At 40.5% G+C, this 20,000-nt stretch overlaps 2 protein-coding genes across 4 annotated transcripts in view; one reads left to right on the forward strand and one right to left on the reverse strand.

Annotated features, from left to right (window-relative positions):
* LOC137980410 (serine/threonine-protein kinase D3-like) overlaps nucleotides 1-13,950 on the forward strand; it is a 24,533-nt gene extending 10,583 nt beyond the window's left edge. For both annotated transcript variants that reach the window (XM_068827845.1, XM_068827844.1), the window contains exons 7-18: nucleotides 111-424; nucleotides 1,660-1,737; nucleotides 3,038-3,308; nucleotides 3,654-3,715; nucleotides 4,982-5,054; nucleotides 6,996-7,102; nucleotides 7,470-7,526; nucleotides 7,811-7,915; nucleotides 8,397-8,665; nucleotides 9,057-9,163; nucleotides 10,534-10,619; nucleotides 11,358-13,950. In XM_068827845.1, the coding sequence (XP_068683946.1) occupies nucleotides 111-424; nucleotides 1,660-1,737; nucleotides 3,038-3,308; nucleotides 3,654-3,715; nucleotides 4,982-5,054; nucleotides 6,996-7,102; nucleotides 7,470-7,526; nucleotides 7,811-7,915; nucleotides 8,397-8,665; nucleotides 9,057-9,163; nucleotides 10,534-10,619; nucleotides 11,358-11,585 (1,757 nt within the window). In that variant the 3' untranslated portion in view covers nucleotides 11,586-13,950. The remainder of the gene's footprint in view (nucleotides 1-110; nucleotides 425-1,659; nucleotides 1,738-3,037; nucleotides 3,309-3,653; nucleotides 3,716-4,981; nucleotides 5,055-6,995; nucleotides 7,103-7,469; nucleotides 7,527-7,810; nucleotides 7,916-8,396; nucleotides 8,666-9,056; nucleotides 9,164-10,533; nucleotides 10,620-11,357) is intronic.
* LOC137980412 (uncharacterized) overlaps nucleotides 12,238-20,000 on the reverse strand; it is a 10,401-nt gene continuing 2,638 nt past the window's right edge. The window contains exons 3-8 of one of the 2 annotated variants that reach the window (XM_068827847.1): nucleotides 18,277-18,391; nucleotides 17,775-17,886; nucleotides 16,826-16,909; nucleotides 16,306-16,376; nucleotides 15,337-15,537; nucleotides 12,238-15,020 (exon numbers count right to left, since the gene is read on the reverse strand). In XM_068827847.1, the coding sequence (XP_068683948.1) occupies nucleotides 15,013-15,020; nucleotides 15,337-15,537; nucleotides 16,306-16,376; nucleotides 16,826-16,909; nucleotides 17,775-17,886; nucleotides 18,277-18,391 (591 nt within the window). In that variant the 3' untranslated portion in view covers nucleotides 12,238-15,012. Of the gene's footprint in view, nucleotides 15,538-16,305; nucleotides 16,377-16,825; nucleotides 16,910-17,774; nucleotides 17,887-18,276; nucleotides 18,392-20,000 lie in introns of both variants that reach the window. The other variant, XM_068827846.1, reaches the window with a different exon arrangement.

The following is a 20,000-nucleotide window of genomic DNA, read 5'->3' on the forward strand; positions in this document are numbered from 1 at the left end:
ATTGGCCCCTTGTAACAAAATGACAAAATAATTATGTATTTTTTTCTTGAGGAAAAATCTGTTTGTGCAAATTCTGTGAGCATCAACAAAGGTCATGTAAATTTTTGCAGGTTCACTCTACTCTAATGACTCAAGCGCCATTTCTGAGAGTTTATCTGAAATGGATCTGTCGAATGACATACCGTTTGAAGAACCTGACGACACTGAGAATGAAGCAGAATGTACAAGTCGAAGTAGTCAGGAGGAATATTGCGAACCTGTGAGCCCTTCATCACCAGATGGAGAACCACCACAGCTGACCCCGACTATGAGCAACAACATCCCTCTGCAAAGGATCGTTGTATCGGTCAAGCACACCAAGAGAAAAGGGTCAAAGGTTCTTAAACAGGGGTGGATGGTACACTTCACCAGTAAGGATATGCAGGTCTGTGTTGTCGACTATAACCACCTTACTCAAACACTCAGAGGTGCTCTTTAAAGCAGCCTCCTGCTTCTCTTTGAATTTGCTCCTGTTTGCCTATCTCCCATCCTTAAAGGGGCATTGTCGCGCTATTTTAGTCAAACTTCAAAACGCTAAAAGACGTCCTTGCATCAATGAAACCAAAAAATAATGGTGTAGTTTTGTTGCCAATGACCATTGAAGTGCACTGAAGCTATTCTTTGTTGTTTGCAGCCAAGGATGGAGAGGATGGAAATGTATTAAACTTTGAAAAAACTGGCCAGTTTTTTCAAGTTTGGAGACAATAGGGCCGTTTATACGAGAGAAAATAAGCCGCGGCTTACTCTGGCCGCGGCTTACATAAGACGCGAACACCCCGTATCAATGGTACAAAATCTACGTTCACGACTTTCTCAAGCCGCGGCTTATCCTGGCCTGGGAGTTTATACTCGTATAAGTAGTGCCTTTCACGTATTTTTGACCTAAAAACAGCAAATGAAGCATGACAGTGCCTCTTTAAGAAAATCTATGGAAAATTTGAGTGCGTCATTTAAAAAATGCTCTTAATTAGGAAAAAGAGACCTTCTCTAAACACTCAAACAGACTCTATTCCACTGAGAAAAACATGTTATCAAGTACATTATTTGTTCCCATACCTCTGCTTATTTCAATGCATTTGAACACTTTCATTCTTAGACTATTTATATAACATTACCAACCTCTTTAATCTACATTTTGCATTCGAAAATGGTCACGTGTCGTTATCGAAACTTCATGTATTTTCGCCACTGGTTTTTATTCTCAAATGTTTTATTAAATCTTCCGTTGGCAGAAATTTTTCTTTTTCATGTTGTTATGCTCCCACAAGTAGGGTTGGTCTACCAAACAATACAAAAACCCTTCTCAACTCATAAAACCTTTCGTCCCTTTGACTAGCGGCAGGCACAGCAGAAAAAAAATAGAGTGACCGGCTTGGTGAAACACCATCATCCGTGATAACTCTTGAGAACTCGAAGGTTTGACATGGCTGTAACAATAATTATTCGTGTTAAACCAGCCCCCAATTTGACTCGTATTGGTTCTGTCGGAAATGATAAATTCAGGGGAAGATATTGGATTAAGGGTGTCAATCACCATGTTAATTAAATGACCACCTTCAAGTTGAATGAATGGATTGTACAGAAAAACAGCGACAACTTTTGACTTTTTGTGTCTTTCAGAGGAGGAGACATTACTGGCGACTGGACACAAAGTGTTTGACGCTTTTCAAGGATGCAACAAGTAACAAGTATTACAAGGTATGGCTTGTTTAAAAAATAACTATTCAAAGCGGGTTTTAAATTGAGTACCGTGAAACCGAGAGTCAAACTTATTACCGTGTTCAATCGCAAAGAGATGAAGATAATGAAATAAACCAATAAAAACGCGCTTAGCAAAAACGCATGCAGCCGGCGCGAAACGCAGGAAAACGGGAGCGTGCAGATGACAAATTGGGTTTGCTTCTGATTGGAAGAAAAAAAATAAATAACGCGAGACTTCTAGCCAATGACTAGGTGCAGTAACGCAGAACCAAATCGGTTGCTTAATTTCGAGAGTGTACTGAAAACCGCTCTTTTTGGGCACGAAAAGCAAGGAATCTTAGGAGAAAAAATGAGGCGGCGAAATAATCATTACGCGTGAGATTGTTTACAGTACAAATTCAAACAATCACTGAACCATATTGCTGACTAACAGTTCAAATATCGAGGCGTATTTGTGCTAGTTTTTGGCGTAACTTGTACAATACTTTCTCAAGTTGAGTGGAAAATTACTTCTTTGGTGCGGTAATCTCAGAAGCGCGTTTCCCTGGACCTTTCAGTTGGCTTACTTTAGTGCTATATTTCTCGTTTAAGCCCCTTTCCGGTTCTATTTTGTGGCAGTTAAATCGAACATCGCTTAGTTTTGTTAAAACTAAAGCTGCAAATCATGGATGAATGAGTGAAGAATATGAACATTGCGCACTTGGCCTAAGTGCCATTTAGAAACTCGAGCAGTTCCGTGTAACATTCGTGATGTATTAAGATAACATCAGTGTTTGCATGCTCGATATTTTCTCCGTTTCAAAAAATTCGAAGCGTTCAAGTAGCCGGCAGCCGGATAAGGTTTTCGAATAATTAAATGACTTGCGTGTTTAAATAGAACTGATAAAGAGCGTTTCAAAACCAATATTCAAAATCTGAGCACTCACTTTTAAAACGGTTGGCATACAACAAATGAGATAAGTACCTATATACTTGAACACGTGAAAAAAAATTGGACGCGTGCGTTAGCTGGTGTCGCGGGAGAACGGGATCGATTTTGCTTTTTTGCCATTGGAAAAAAATACCACATGACCTGTCATTTAATAATTCTAAAACCTTGACCGGCTGCCTGTCACGTAAGGCACTTTAGAAAATCTTGACGGTCACTTTCACTGGTAAATGGAATTGTGTAATTCTAGTCCTTCCTTTCCAGTATCGTTTCTCACATGACGGGTGTCGTTTCCGCCATTAGGCAAGAATGTTGCGCACGCGTTCCGTTCCTTTTCTTATCTACCGGTTTTTCATCTTACTTCCTCAGGAAATTCAGCTGTCGGAAATTCTTTCGGTCGACTCCAACATCGACCCGTTGCAAACAGATGCCACGAGAGCGCCGCATTGCTTCGAGATAAAAACAAGGGATATGGTCTTTTATGTGGGGCAAGTGGAAGATGAAGAAGAAATTCCAGACCCTGATAGTGGTATTGGCTCAGTGGCGGGGCAGGCCTGGGCAAGCGTGACTCGGTCAGCTCTAATGCCCGGATGTGTTACCCCGACAACCAGCAGTGCGCCAGCTGCGTCGGCCCCAACGGGTGAGAGAGATCTGTTGTGACTATTACCTGCCCCTCCCTTGATGGTGTGTCCAAGGATTGAACGAGAGAGAGATATACACCCTCGTGTTACACGTCACGAATCCTCCTCGGCTAAAAATAGGGAATACAGGGTTGAAATGGTCAAGTCTCCCTGCCAAATGTAAAGCACTCATCTGATCCTACAAAAGTGGCAAAAATCGAGACACATGACGTTAGGTGTGAGATAGGGAGGAGTACTACGGGGACTGAGAAATCCCAGGGATGTTCGAACGAAATTTTAATTACGCTGCAATCTGACAAGCCAACGATTGGTGAGTAATTTTTTTTTTTTTTTCTTTTGATTAGCTGTCAATAATGTGGACGTCGAGATGGAAGTTTCACACGAGGAGGAGCGGCCCAAAGACTCGGTTAGTACTGAAAAATGTTTGACGCGAAAAGATCAGACGTCTTTTTATTCTTCGGTTTCCATCGATTGTCGAAAGTAATTTTACTTTTCTTTAGCTACAATAGACTTTTTTGCAGATACGGCGGCCATTTTGATTTCTATTGTTTCAAATAGCTATTATGGGATGCCCAGGAGGCAAATTCATATTAATTTGCCCCCTGAGCATCCCTCAATGTCTTTCGAAGCAATAGAAATCAAAATGGCCGCCGTATCCGCAAAAAGGTCTATTGGGACTGCCATTAAGCTTTCTCGCCAAGTTCTTAGCCAGCCAGGTAAATGCAATTGGCCTCTCCAGAAATACCACTTTATTCAACAATCATGGTAATAAACCGCGCATTCAAATAGCTTTCAAATGTTAGCGTTTCCTTTTCAAATGTTATCTTTTTCTTTTAAAGTGAAGGCCGCGCATCAGCATTCTTCTGTCGATTTCTACTTTTCTGTGGTCGAACATGAACCATCGCCACACTCGTATCAATCATCCCGAGCAGTTTTTTTGATTGCCAATAGCAGTAATCCATTTCGGAGTAGTTGTTTGCCTACGTTTCAAAATGAGTCTTTGCGCCATCCATTCAAAAGGAAATGAGTATTATCTTTATTAAAGGGGCTAGGTCACGCAATTTTAAGCAATTTCAGCACCGATCGAATGGTCATAGAATTAACTAAAATATCAAAATAACTGTTCAAAACTATAGAAGATCTCTAACAAAACGCAGGGAAGCCAAGAAGGGACATGGATGGACAAAACTGGAGAGGATTGAAATGGACTGAATTCGGGTAAATTTGAAAAACGCCGGCCCACCGTTTTTCAAAATTACATCAGTCTATATTAAAATGCCATTAACAAAGCTGGAAAATCATTCTCAGTTGTTATGCGGCCGTGATTTTGAAAATGAAAGATTCTTGCTCTGCAATTTGACGTTTAGAGCTCATAATTAACAAAAATAAACAAAATTACCTAAAATAGCGTGACCTAGCCCCTTTAAGATACAAAACTCATTTTTTACTTCAATGGTTTCGCGCCAAGACTCGTTTTGAAACAGATGCGAATTGCAATACGAGCGATCGTAACTCGCACGTGTTTCCCGCAAATGGCGTGGCCTTTCACTTCGATTGGCTTGTTGATGTATCGGCGTCTCTCTTGATTGGGCAAAGAAATTCCCTTGGGATCTGTTGTAGATGATAATGATTAGGTAAAAAATAGGACTAGTGTGGGGTTTTAATCTTTCAGGATATCAGCCAACTTTATCAAGTATTCCCTGACGAAATTCTAGGATCAGGACAATTTGGAATCGTCTACGGAGGCAAGTTTTGTAGCTGTGATAAGAGGGAGTTTAAGATCTACGACGTGACGGCAGCGAAAACGTCACAAATTGTGCATATTTAATGAGCAAAAACAATAGCTGTGCACGCTCTGCACGTGCATTTTTCATTTTAGTTCATTTTTTTCACGTTTTCGGCAAATCTACGACGTGAAATTACCAATTCTCAAGTTTTACGGAGGACGTGAACAAAAGGCAGCGAATTTGAATTTTCTGTCGTAGATTCACCACCGCACCTTGCAATTCAGTTCCTGGAAAGTTACACAAGTTAGACAAGCCGAAATAATGACGAAAAAGATTAATAAACCTGACCTTACAATTTTAAATGACGTTTTCGTTACCGTCGCGTTGTAGATCTTAAACTCCGTAAGAGCTTCATTGGCGCGCGAGGTTGCAGCGTGGGAGCTCAGGCGAAGACCATAACTTTTTCGCGTTGTGCTAATATTTTCTCAATTTTTCCAAATCGTTCCGCATGTGTAAGGGATTATTTCCCGGGCATAACACCAGTTCAGACGGAGAAAGAGGAAATAGAAAATTCATCGTCAGTTGCCCACTTCTTCCACATGACCACAAATTTGGTCACTTCACGTTGTTAGGAAGTTTAAGAAACGACGACAATTTCATAGAATTTCTCATTGGTTAAAAAGAGGAAAAATAATTTTGCTGTACGTGCTGTACGTCCGGTATGCATTTGAACGCATTCTTGCGGCAAGTCACCAAATTTGAGGCGAGCATACAAATGTGAATATTTTATTCTCTATTGTTTTCCCTGAAAATGCTCGTTGTACGTGGTGAACGAGATGGAATAATCGCGAAGGACTGGTGCAAAGTGATATTTTGAGGTCACGTGTTCGCAAGTATTTCGCGATTATTACTCCGTCTTGTTCACGTTGTAGAATACGGTCGAACTATCCTATAACTGGATGGGGACGAACGGTTTTAAAACAAAAAAATTGAAAGAAATGGGTGATTTTTGTAGTGCTGTTCTCGTCAAAACCTAACCTTTGGTGATTTCACGTTGCTGTTTTGTGGAGCACGGTGAAGAAATGCAGTGAAGTCTATTTTAACCAATTGTTTTGAGGCGTTCTTCGGTTCTTGTCAATTTTGTATTTTGTTAAACTATTCGTTTAAACTTTAAATAGTGTCTGGAGTGTAGTACTTTTAAAAGTGTTCCCTTATAGTGAATTTACGCGTTTTAGCGGTCCTTTGGTTTAAACGCAAACAATTTTGGCCGAGCCGGTTGGTCACTTGTGGCGTCAAAGAAGGAACTTGATGGTATCTCTTCGGAAAGAAATGTGCAAAAGTTTAAGAATAGAAGTCTTGTTGAAGATATAGGGCTTTTTGTTAAGTCTTTATGGAAATATCGGACGATATTTACCCTTGGGATGCTGTGAATATTCGGACGATTCAGAGTCGAAGTTCATTCTTTACTTCTTTGACGTCATTAGTTACTCGGACCCAACTTGCTCGGCCAAAAGTGAAAGGCCCGCTAAGACGCGTGGGTACACTATAAGGGAAAATGCTTGAAGTACTTCCCTCCAGACACTAAAAATATTTAAACGAATAGTTAAAAAACGGGGAAAAATTAGCGTCATATGGACTTTATACTACTTGTTTCTGGTAGAAAACTTTTTCGTATTTTGCGTTGTTATGTTTAAGTAGCTACTGAAAACCGTTTCTACAACTCCTTAATGTGGAAGACGCTTAAAGTTTGTTGAACAGTGATGTTGAAAGCGTTCGCCACCCTTTTCAACCGTGTTGAAACAGGTTGAATCGAAGTTCAAGCGATGTTGAATGTGGTGAGTGCCCACCCAAGCAGTCAACATCGTTTAACAAAATCGAACGGTGTTGAAGCAAATGTTGCAGCTGTTTTGCCCAGGTTTTTAGATGATGTCGTTTTGAAACGTTTCTCCTTCTTTGCAGGCGTTCATCGTGAGAGTGGTCGCGACGTAGCTATAAAAGTCATCGATAAACTTCGTTTCCCCACGAAACAAGAAGCACAATTGAAAAATGAAGTGGCAATTTTACAGGTAGGTTCCTTGATGCTATCGAGTGTTGGGGTAGCATAGGTCAACTTAGGAGGTAAGTAGCGTTGCGGGGGATTGAGTCTGTTGGAATACTCATCGAAATGGAAAGCAAATAGCTAGGCGTCTTAAAGAAACAAATGAAATTAAGTGAGTCGTAAGAGAGAAGCTTTTTATCAGGTAGGGAGAATAGTTACCTGCACTTTAAGACAGCAGAAACAGGCACCAATTCTACAATCGTGGACAAAAATACGCAACCCGGTTCCTGGATGTAATGGTCGTATGTGTTTTATTTCCCGTAAAACACCTCCGTCCATACAGTAAATCGTTGCGGACATTTCCTTTATTAAAAATCCTTTATTATTATTTTCAGCACGTTAATCACCCTGGTGTCGTCAACCTAGAGCAAATGTTTGAGACTCCGGAAAGGGTAAGCGTCCTTTGAAAGTTCTTGAACCCTTTTATTCCCACGATTGAAACGTTTATTCTCGCAACTAGTACTAGTACCATAGACTTCATGAGAATTTGGTGTTACATCAATATCACACCTCTTTAAGGTGATAATAATCTTCATAGTCAATACCTGTCTGACTGACATTTCATTGAAATCGTGAAGAGAATTTACAAATGGACCACTCATGGGAGTCAAACGGTTAACTCCTTATTTCAGAGCGAATGCAATTGATAAGTTTCAATCTTTCATTTTATTCGCAGGTGTTTGTGGTTATGGAAAAAATGAAAGGTGATATGTTAGAACTCATCTTGTCGAGTGCAAAAAGCAGGCTAGATGAAAGATACACGAAATTCCTCATAACTCAGGTCAGTATTCAACGTTAATGACTGGGAAAATGGCTTCAAAATTTGCTTCAATATCCGTTCGATTTTGTTGAACAGCCGATGTTGAATGGAAGTGGAATCGATGTTGAAAATTTCGTTAGTTATCGGGAATGTTGAATGAAGTTAAAGCCTTCCCCCCCCTCCCCCCTCCCCCCTCCCCCCCATTCCTCTTTAAGCATTGTTGGGTATGATCGTGCGCACTAATCGGTCTAGCAATGACCGTACCCCTAGTAACAACCACGCCTGCAGCCTGGGACTTAATACAAGGCCTCACTTGAAGCTTCGTTGTATCCAATGTTGAACTGGTACATGTTGTTATAAGAGTTCCACGTTCGCACGCCATGTAACAGTCGTAGCGATTTGACATGAATTACTTGTGCGATTAAAAACTTGGAACCCAAGTGACGTAAAGTCAAGCTTGTCGCGAAATAGTAATGATTCTGTTTCTTATTACGGTTTGCAGATTTTAGTAGCTTTGAAAGATCTTCATTCCAGAAATATAGTCCATTGTGATCTTAAGCCCGAGAATGTCCTCTTGTCTTCGGTAACGAATGAATGTGGATACCCGCAGATCAAACTATGTGACTTTGGTTTTGCCCGCATAATTGAAGAAAAATCGTTTCGTCGTTCCGTGGTAGGAACGCCTGCTTACCTCGCTCCCGAAGTATTGCTCAATAAAGGATACAATCGGTCGCTCGACATGTGGTCGGTCGGCGTCGTCGTTTACGTAAGGTGAGGGTTTGCGAAACCTCGTGTCATTTTCGTGAGCTCGAGAATTCAGCATAAGCGCAAATAGCGCAGTCGGTGCGAGGCGAATTTAAACGTTTATACATGAACCTCGAAATGAGACCGATTATATTGCCCTTTCATTGCCTTCTATTCCGGCTAAATCCCACACACATTTCTTGCTAATAGAGCACCGTTGCTGGTGTCGCAGTAGAGTCATAATATATTATACCTGGTGATTGTTACCTTAATACCTTCCACTCTCAGCTTTGCTGAAAGGTAAGAATATCACCATTCCAATATAAAGTTATAAATTCGAAAAGTGTTCACAAAAGAATTCTGGTGGCCTTGCAACTCATTCACGGAAGTTATTTTTAATGTTGTTGTTCTTCCGTAGTTTAAGTGGTACATTTCCTTTCAATGAAGAAGAAGACATACAAGATCAAATTCACAATGCAGCTTTCATGTATCCACCGGAACCCTGGCAGGAGATTTCACCTGAAGGTTTGTAGAATGTACACGAATCATGAGTCTGGTGAAGGCCTCGTTCATGCCGAGCCAATTTTTTTCCCCATACTAACAATATACATGGAAGATGTCTTCATCCCGAGTAGCTTAGAGAAGTGCGGTTTCCAGGTAACACAGATCAGAAAAGATGCAGTGGACCTCTTTAGCTTGTACTTTTTGTTTTCCCATTTCAGACCACGTGATGTTCCCAAGGGATTTGGGTTTTTTTATAAGTTATGCATACATATGCACGTGCATAAGACGACATTTGAAAGAAACTGTTCCCAGGAGTAACATCACGTGGTCTGAAATGGAAAAACAAAACGTACAGGCTAAAGAGATCCATTCAGTGCAAAAAGAGGTAACAAACCAAGCATTCTGATTGGTCGATGATCCGTCAAAGAAACTGACAGACATGATGGGGGCGCTCTCCTTCAGTCTCGAAATTTCTTCATGTATATTATAAATACGTTATCACATGATTTTTCTCGTGCAATTCGGAATAAATATGCACTTGCAAACTTTTTCAAAGACTACGAGTTGCAGCTCTCTAAAACTCACCAGAGGGCGAGAAAGATAAGCTCTGCAGAAATCATGTCAAGTCTTTTAAGTCGTCGCAGCCCAAGTTTCTGGGCTAGTCACTCCGGTCAAACCGGTTTAGGCAACGCGCGCATCATATTTTTGACAAGGCGAAGGTCAAAATCGAGCCTTCAGTTTGAAAATCAACGTGGCAGCTTGGAGTGCGATCGAGATTTGGCCTGGGTTTGAAACTGTCTCCAAGCAACGGCTTGCGCATACTCAATAAAGGCTTAACACGATTTCTGCAGAGTCCTTTCTTTCTCGTCGAGTTAAGAAAGGCTCTGCTAGCAGGGTGTGTAATGACATGTACAAATGTTAGAGGGCTTAATCACGTGACGTTTTTTAGATCACGGACGGCAACCGGTAGTGAACTTTTTTCCATTTTACCTTGTAATGACAACACTACGTTTATATTTTTAAGTATCTTTTCGCTGTTAGAGACGATTAGTTTAAAAACTAGTTGTCGTGACATGAGAAATGTTCACTTCCGGTTCCCATCTGTTGGCTCAAAACAAGCACGCGAGGGTTTTGAGCCATAATAGAGAGCTTAATAAGCTCTCTGTTATGGCTCAAAACTCTCGCTATAAGCTCTCTTTATGGTTTTAGGGTTAGGGTTAGGGTTAGGGTTAACACTCTTACACTCGGTTTAAATAGGGCAACACGTTTGTCATGTAACACTCGCCGAAATGGACTCGACTGGAAGGAAGACTTAAATCTGTAGTTATAACAAAAATTGTTTTGTGCAGTTTATTTCCATTCAAGAATCAAAGATTGTATTTTTTTTGCAGCAATTGACCTGATAAATAACCTCTTACAAGTCAAGCAACGCTGTCGATACACAAGCGACAAGTCACTTATTCATCCCTGGCTCCAGGTGACTATTACACTAATGGGCCATTTCCGAGTTCTTGTGTGCCTCCTCTTCAAAACGAGTCTAATTTGCGAAGTCTTTGTGATGGTAATTAGTTCTACTTTACATATGAATGAAAACTAATTTTCTTTAGAAAAACTCCGCACTTGGACTCGCTCTGAAGAGGAGGCAGATATAAACTCGGAAATGGCCTATTCTCTACTTGCACAAATCCCATGATACACCTCTTTTATCCCCCGCCCCCCAAATTTTGCATAATAGTTGCATAATTATTGTTTGCAATTTCTCTTGTTTTGGGGGAGGGGGAGGGGGGGTTAAAGATGTGTAATATGGGATTGTGTAAGTCGAGAATAATGAAATATTGCTCTGTCAGCTGTGCTTTTTTTCGTGAGAGTTGTAGCTCGAGCATTTGTACGGGTGGTTTTTTTGGTTTAGTCCCGGCTGCTTATTTCTTTGCGTGGTCTGGCACACCTTAGCCCTTTTCGAGCTGCCTTCCGTCCACTACTACTTGCTAGCACTGTACGGGGTCTTTCAAGTTCCTGGATGTTGACACGCGCTCAGTATGCCGAACGACTTAATCCATCGCTTAATCGCAAAATTATTACAGCAGTGGAAAATAGGCTTTTAGACAACCTTCTAGTAGCCGACATCGTCGTTGTCATCTTTTCGCTTTGGTCTTTGGTGGTATTAAATGAACCAAATAAACTAGTTTATAAGAGAAAGTGCCCCCTTCCTTTACAGGACTACCAAACGTGGCTGGACGTGAGGAGTCTGGAGGCTGCTGTAGGAGAACGTTATCTGACCCATGAAAGTGATGACGCCAGGTGGCAAGCCTATGGCGAGCAGCTCAAAGCGCGCCAACCCAAGGAACCGCCGCGGGAACCAGCAGCACGGCCGAACAATAACAGATTTTTCCCGCCAATGTCGCCAACGGAGCGCAAGCTTCAAACAAGTATAAGCTTTCTTTGAAAGGTGGCTACTATTCGGTCGCACGCACTTTCCTGTCGTTACTTTAAGGAAGTCAGCTGCGTTGTCTAGGGAGGGGTGGGTGTAGCGGTGTGTGTATATATACCTGCGCTACAGCTTTTAAACAGATTGCTCATATAAGCAAAATGAACATTTTATGCTTTGTTTTTGGTTTCGAGCAAAATTGATAACCTTTTTACGCAGTTCTACGTGTATAACACACACTGAAACGGCGACCTGCGCCATAAGAATTTTAGGGGTGGGCACTCGGGTAAGCCGCTGACATTTTACTGACGTCAGAGGCAAAGGTTTCCGGTTCCGGTCGACTCAAAGGGACCAATTTTTGGGAGGGTAGGTAGAAGGAAGCCTTTACCTTCAGGATCAAACATTTTACCAAAAATATACTTCCAAGAATGTTAATGTTGCAATAATTGTAATGATAGGTTAACGAATTTTCATGCACATAGTTGCGATGTTGTATTTTATCAAAATTCTTAGTCAATAATTTTAAAAAACAGAAACGCCTTATATCGTAAGTTATTTGTAGTTTCGAAGACATGCAATTTGCGTTATTTACAAGTGCAGAGTGGGAAAGGTGTTTATGCTGAAACAACTTTAAAATGTTCTAAGAATAACATTATTAAGATTTTTGTTATGTTAGATTCAGAAATTTAAAGTTGAGTTACCCTCAACATGTCTACGTTAAATTTTTAAAAACATATACCCGCTCCAAATATACTTCTCTTTGCTTTCATTTTCGCCGGGATTCGGTGTCATCAAAAATGGGCCAGACCTTGAGCCGAAATTTCTGGGATGTCCAAAATGGCAAGCAGGCAAGCACATAATGATTTCGAAGGAACAAGGTTCATTCTACGTTCTGAATGCTTAATTTGGAAAGTCAGCCGAAATAGTTCACTCGATAGATTGTGTTTCGTTCCAAGTCCTCGATTGTCTTCAAAATGTTCTTAGTTTTGTCGTAGTGTCTATCTGAAATCGTCCAAAACACATCGTGTTGTTTTTAGAACTTTTTGATTGAAATTTCACTTTTTTATCGGCTTTGAAAGACGGGAAAAGTGGTCATACTTTGAGCAATGAATGGGGAATGGTTCGTTACCGGGTTAACGTCACAAATTAATTTGCATGGCTGTTTTCAAAGAACTGTCACGGTTTTGGATCAAAGTATGACCACTTTTCCCGCCTTTCAAAGCCTTTTTTTCTCCGTTTTCAAAAAAATTCGCGTCCATAAGTATACGATGAATCGACTTGAAAACGATAACTTTTTAACGATAACCCGATTGCGCGTGCTTGACGCATGAGTATTCGCTTTTACGATAACTAATTGTCCCACCAAGCGCTATTACGTCTAGGTTTTGGCGGGCAACTACCAAGCCGTTTCAACCTTCCGCGTCTTGACACCGTTATTGAAAGTAGCCTAATAATGTTCTGCGCCCTTCTGGAATAGTCAGCTTGAAGAATACCAAACAGGCAGTTAGGTTTGAAATAAGCCCAAGCATTAAAGACAAGAACCTATACGCCATCTTGAATAAGTTTATAATATTGCGCGGAGTGGATTGGAACTGATGTGTGACGTCAGCGTTTTCGAAAAGTTCCGTTTTCGTCCGTCCACACGTTCACGCGAAAAACATCGTTTACAAAAAGGTCCATTCTGGAGAACGTTTTTGAAAGGTTCCCTTTCAGTGATCGGTGATAGGTGTGGACGGGCATCAATCAAAAGGTTCTGAAACAACATGATGTATTTGGGACGATATCGGAGAATAAATAAAGTGGGAAAGTGTGTTGAGGTGATAGGCACTTTATCAAAGGAGACAAGCAGGCATATTTTTGTGTGCTCAGGCTTCTATTCCAAAAGAAAAGTTACGGTATCGAAGGATTATCTTGGACCTACAATTGTAGGTGTTCGTTCTCTGTACTCAGCCTGGCCGGGATATTCGATTGCGGGTACGAGATCGAGAACTAGTTTCCAGCTTTCACGTCCTCTCCTTTCTTTCTTACAAGGTCATAACAAGGCTTTAAATTTTGGATAAGCAATAGGAGTTTGCTGTTGGTATGAACCAAGATTCAATCAGGCCCGTTTTCTTTGGCTTTTTTCTCTATAAAAGATGGCGAAATTATGGATACCGCGCGAAAGTGGAAGCAAAATGCCATTCGTTTTAGTTGTTCATATTTTTAATGGTAGAGGTCAAGGCTACCTCATGCGTGCCTACTTGTTAATTTGCTTTACCGAAAACGAAACATTCCGCAAAAATACCCGATTGTTTAGAGTTGCTTTGTGTACGGCGTAATCGCTTGAACGTTTTGTATGGAAAAGCACGCTCTAACAAAATAAATATGTTTTCCCTCAGGGAAATGGAGAAGTGTTTTTGATTCCTGTTTTAGCACTCATGTCTAAGTGTCCTCATCTTTCTCTAGGCCCCAGTAGTTCAAAAGGCCAGATAACTTTTTCCGGTGGATAAGTTACTAACTAACAGTTTCATTCTGTGCATTCAGTTAATAACCCTTTCACTCCTGTAAGCGCCAATGAGACTTGCAGATTTTACTCTGTCTAACGCCAGACGATTTTACTCGTCAATGGGGAACCCCACAGGAGTGAAAGGGTTAATATCAGTATTTCCTCACGTAACCATGAAAACGAAACACTAGTCACATCTAATTACTGGTAAGGGTGTGTACGAAAACCTTGGACGACGTTTAACACAAAGCATATATTACATTCTGGATAGTGACCTATCCACTGGAAAGAGATATACAGCCTTAATAACGTTGGTGGGAGGCGAGTGCTGTTCACCACTGCACCATCCCTGTAGGGGCAAAGAATATTTCTGGACATAGTCACACCCTTCATTTTCAATTCCCAAACTTTGGAGTCAGATAACAAATCTTTAGCCACTATACATTGTACTTGTTTTGAAATCAACAAAGCATAGTATTGTGCCACAGAAGGCACATTATGTGAGTGAAATACAAGAGGAGAAAGAGGAAACTAAAATGACATCAAACAAAAGAGGGAAGAAAAAACGTTTTGTTTTGAATACTTTTGAGTATTTTTTCATCTAACGGCAAGGGCTTCATGCCAAACCACATACGGAGCTCTAAGGAGATACTGATAGTTTACCCGTACCACACAAGTATAAGCATGCAGTCAGCATCCTCATTTGATGCAGAACTACGTAACTGTACTGCATTTACAACTGTATCATGTTGAGTCAAGTTGACTGTGTCCATGCTTGTGTTGATCATGTAAACAAGTCCTTATCATTATCATCACTGCACCCTCACTCGAACATCCTAGATCACGTCTCCAGAATCATCGCTTCTCAATTGTCCTCGGCAGGTCATTCTTCGTCAGACTGCAGTCCTCAGCCAGTTGGTCAACAGAAGTCTTTATGGGATGCCCCCATCCTAGCCACTCTCAACTATCTATATTTTGTGGAGTAATTTATTGTTTATGTTTGTTTTCATCAATTAAAGAGGGACAACAACAAAGGCAACAAGAAAATCATGCAGACATGTCATGAGTGTATAACAAAACACTCTACTCTTTGTCTGCCTGTCTGTGAGAATCATATGTGCCCTTGACATTTAATACCCATAAAAGAAATAAACAAGTGCATTTTTCTTTAAAAATATGTTCTTTTTAAAACATCAAATGGGTTGGATAGGTGTTTGGAGGAGGGGTGAGGAGGGATGTACCCCTCCAGTTTTTCAATTTAAGAAGCAAAATCAGATAGACTACCTCCCATGTGCCAAGGTCTGTTCTGAATTGAAAAGTCTGGGCTGTCTTTTGCTCCAGGCATTGTTAAGGCTTCATGACTTGAAATCAAAAGAGGGCCTTTCTTTTTTTGAGCAGATGGTCTGCTTTGCCAAAACAGTAGTGCGATGGGAATGATGGTTAAGGTTGACACCATTGCTAGAAGTATTATGAACTCCATTGTCACTGAAAAGAGAAAAACAGTATTTTACAGAATTACACAGCACCCTCAAATTAAAAATCATCAGATACAAGCAACAATGTTAGGAATCCTCATACTGAAAAACTGGGGCAGGGATGGCACGGGGGTGAGAGCAATCGCCTCCCACCAATGTGGCCCGGGTTCGATTCCCAGACTCTGTGTCATATGTGGGTTGAGTTTGTTGGTTCTCTACTCTGCATCGAGAGGTTTTCTCCAGGTTCTCCGGTTTGCCCTCTCTTCAAAAACCAACATTTGACTTGATTTGCATTATTTGTTAATTTCAGTTTACAGTGTCCCCAATTAGTGCTCCAGCACTAGAATGACCAGACACTTAAATAAAGTTCCTTTCCTTTCCTTTTTCTTTCAGGGATAAATGTTAGGGATTAATGAGATTACCGGTAATGCACGAGACTAAGAGAAATGGAAATGAACCTTTTCCTTGTCAGGACAGTCTAGTAGCCCACTCGATTTTTAAACTAATTGGCTGTTACAGTGAAAAGATACTTAGCACTATCCTATTATTTTAACTACAGCCACTAAAAAAAGCAATTGAGGCATTGGTGTATCAATGCATTTGCTTATAGAGAAAAAAATTAAGCATCACTGTGCAAAAAAGTCATTTTTTTAAATCAGTGGAGGAAAGTGGCCTTAAAATAGCACTTGTGAAATTAGGTTTTGACAGTGAGTCAATCCATAGTTTTCCTCTTACATTGCCAAAAACTTTTGTTCATGGTTATTGTTCAGAAACTTACCTTTGGAACATGATGCCTGACCTGGAGATGACGTGAAAAAATCATTCTTGCATTTAGAGCACAACAATGACCTGATGAGACAAACATCCATACACACAATGGTTTTATTTCATCATTGGTTACCCTACACAAGACTCTAAGCAGTTGATTTGAAGATCCAAAAATAGAATTCAAATTCAAGTTTAAATGGGGAGATAAGATAACAATGCAAAGACAACAACGTTACATATGGTAGCAGCAATGCCCAGAGGGGCATCAGTGTTGGATTTGCATGCAGGTGCTGTTTGGCTCCTCAAACCATATTCTCTTGTGTGGTTTTAGATTCAAATCTAAATGGCTACATGTATCTCTCCACCTATCAGTTACATTTCAATGCAACATTACTTCATTTTAAATCAATTTGTTTCTTAGTACAAAGTCCCAGCTCATTGTCGTCAAAGCCTCAAATTTGGTAATTTTAAGTTGTAGCCATCATTGTTTCTTAAATTCCCTAATAACAAAATGACTACCCAGTACTTACCCAGCCTTTGAAGAAATTGTACCCTCCGCACAAGGAGTGCAACTCCTGGTTTTGGTCCTTGAGCTGTATGTACCAGCTGGACAACTGAAAACATCAAAGCTAATTTAACATAAACAAAAGTTCGCAATGAAGACCATCTTCCATACTTGCCTGTGACTGATGACGGAAGTGAAAGAAATTGAAAAGCAAAGTTGTAGAAAACATGGCCTCAGTTCTTCAAGTGGGTTGTTTTGATTGCACTTATCTGCTAAGTATTTATTTATCTAGTGGATGGCATTGTACACCATATCAACAACCAAAGCTTGAACCAGATTTTTGTAGTTCCCCATTCCTCAGAAAAACTTGCATGTGAGAACTTTCGAATTTCCCTTGCACAATTACTAGTTTAGACAGAGTCTTCTCTCACCATCTCATATTTCTATATCTATGTTAATCAGGTATGGGCTCTGACCTACCACTGACAATTTAAATTTGCACTTCTTTACAACTTCTAATCTCATTGGTTCTTCTTAGGGCTGCAAAAGGGTTGAGACACTTACACCTCTTTAGGAATGTTGGAAAAATTCTCCCCCTTAGGGAATCTTTCATCTACCCTCATGCCCCTAACAACGTTGTTGTTTTTATCACCAAGACTTACTTCTGTCACCAACATTGAATAGAAGAGAAAGGGGGGGGGGGGGGGGGGCGGGGAGAGTCAAAATGCAATGTAGACATGTAATATTGTGGTCTTTCCAGTATAGTGTCTCAACTACTTTTACTGCTCATTGTAGGTTTCATTTCTTGTGTTCTTCGCACATTTTTCCTCAACCAATCCTGTGACATAATGTACATGATGCACAGTGAGCCCACACCTTTCCTTTATACACCTCAGTCACAGGATATGTAGGCTTATTGATCATCTATCTGGTAAGCTGTGGTACATGTATTAGCTGTGAAGACAATAATCTACCTTGTACATTGTGTTACTGATGTGTTTCTTGTCGCTCCTGGACTGTAACTTCCCGCTGGACAAGATTTACACAAGACACCACTTGTCAAAAACTCTCCTGGAGAACAGAGCACTAATCAAAAGAGAAAGAAAATTACCAATCATGGGATGAACTGACCCAGTGGGCAAAATTGGCTCAATTATGCTTGCAGACAAATGTCTGTGAATGTAACTGTTGCCACAAACTTTGCTGTTTTCCTTTTGATAATAAATTATTGTCAATTCCTGCTATCTCTTTTTGTGACAGTTGCCTTAAAACCACCCTTTTGTCCCAGACTGAAAGTGTTTTGGACAGAGACACATGTAAGGAGGGAAAAATACAAATGCAAATTTGCAACATTATATAGTACAAAAAAATATGTTGCACAAAAGAGAAAAAAAGTAATAAGTGGCATACACACTTTTCTTTGAGTGTATGTTTCCATAATTCGTAAAAACACTAACAATGAAGAAAATTACCTACCTGGGCAGTTATGGTCCACAAAACAGTTGTCACAAGACAACTGATGCACAAATTGTGACAACAAAGGAGGAGAGAAAATACTTGTGTTCACCATGTTACAGCTAAAGTTACATTTCTGTTGCAAGACAAAAGGAGCACAATTGGTTCGCTCAGTTGAACAGAAATGTAACTGTGACTTCAAGTAACAATAACCAATCCATGCATGCTGTATTGGAGCTCTTAAAACTGGTAACCCAGGGATGCAGCCAAGAATAATTTCCCATATGAAACAGACGGGGATGCTCGTCGTCTCGCTTAAGGGGTGTAAATTTTAGATTTTGGTCTCGCTTAGGGTGTTCCGGGCAAAGCGCCAATATTTTAAGCCGCCAAGGTCTCGTTTAGGGTTCGCGAAGAAACACAGAATTGAATTGAAGAACTTGAGATTTATGACATACTTTTTGATAAAAGCATTCGATGATTATGTCTTTATATCATTAAAACTCATTGTGCGTCGTATTTGTGTGTTTTTAAGCTGTCTCTTATAGGGGTCAAAATTTGCTTAAGCCACGCCCAGATTGGTCTCCTTTAGGGGTCAAGGAGGCAGACATGAACTCGGAAATGGCCTAGTGAAGAAGACTTTCATACATAAATTCTGGTAATAAATTTGAGCAGGATTGGAACGAAGAGAAGTGAATAGTATACTAAAAAAAGTGCTCACCCACATCCCTGGCAGTCTATTTTAGGGGGTGAGGGGGAGAGGTAAAAATTGGTGGAGAGAGGAGCGGGTTTGGCTATTAGAGCTGACAGAACTTATCTTCCACCAATGTAACCTACGTGGCTTCATGAACAGTCTGGGCTCAATATATGGCTTGTATTAATGAGCTCTCCGAGCTACATTCTTGGACAAAACTGTTGATAGTCAGTGACACAAATTCACCTTCATTTTTACACACCCCTACTTAATCTCACCTTCCCACTCCCCTCTCCTCCCCCCCTCAGTCAATGTTGCTGAGTATTGTCATGTGTTCTACAGTATATTCCCGACCAAGATAAATCAACATTGAGTTTGGGGGGAGGAGGAAAAGCGGAACATTTGGATAACTTGTTGGAGTAATGGTAATGGTAATGAATTTATAAAGCACATTTCCTATTGACATATTCAAATGCGCTTTACAAAAAATTGATCTATGGGTGAGATCGGACATCAACATATACAAGTGCCGCTGGCATCTGCTATCAGTCCATTACCGATCTCGCCCAGAGTACCAAAAATGTTGCTTTGTCTCAACAGGTTTTGTCCGAGATTGTAGCTTGGAGTCAATTTTGATCAGGGAGGAAAACAGGAGAATCCGTTAAAAACCTGTGTAGTCAGCTTTAGACAAACTGAACTAAGTCCAATTACCATCGCAGAGGTGGGATCCGGAGTTGCTGTCAATGACCACTTCACCACCCTGACTGACCCTCCTAGGAGTCCCTCCAGATAATCCTATTTTCCCCTCTCATCAAATGCCAAAATCTGTAACACACAAGCTATGCACGATTCTCTTACAGCGGTTATCAGTCAAGCGCCCCTTAATGCCTTTTTTTCATCTTTTGAAGCTAAATTTGGGCGAACGTCAATCAAGTGTTTCCATGACAATAGTCCTGTTCATTTGGTGGCTATCAAATTCATCATGGAAACATTTGATTAATGTCCATCCAAATTTAGTTTCAAAAAGTGAAAAAAAACATGTTGAAGGTTGTGT

The sequence above is a fragment of the Montipora foliosa genome, chromosome 12, assembly GCF_036669935.1.
Source record: "Montipora foliosa isolate CH-2021 chromosome 12, ASM3666993v2, whole genome shotgun sequence".
Lineage (NCBI taxonomy): Eukaryota > Metazoa > Cnidaria > Anthozoa > Scleractinia > Acroporidae > Montipora > Montipora foliosa.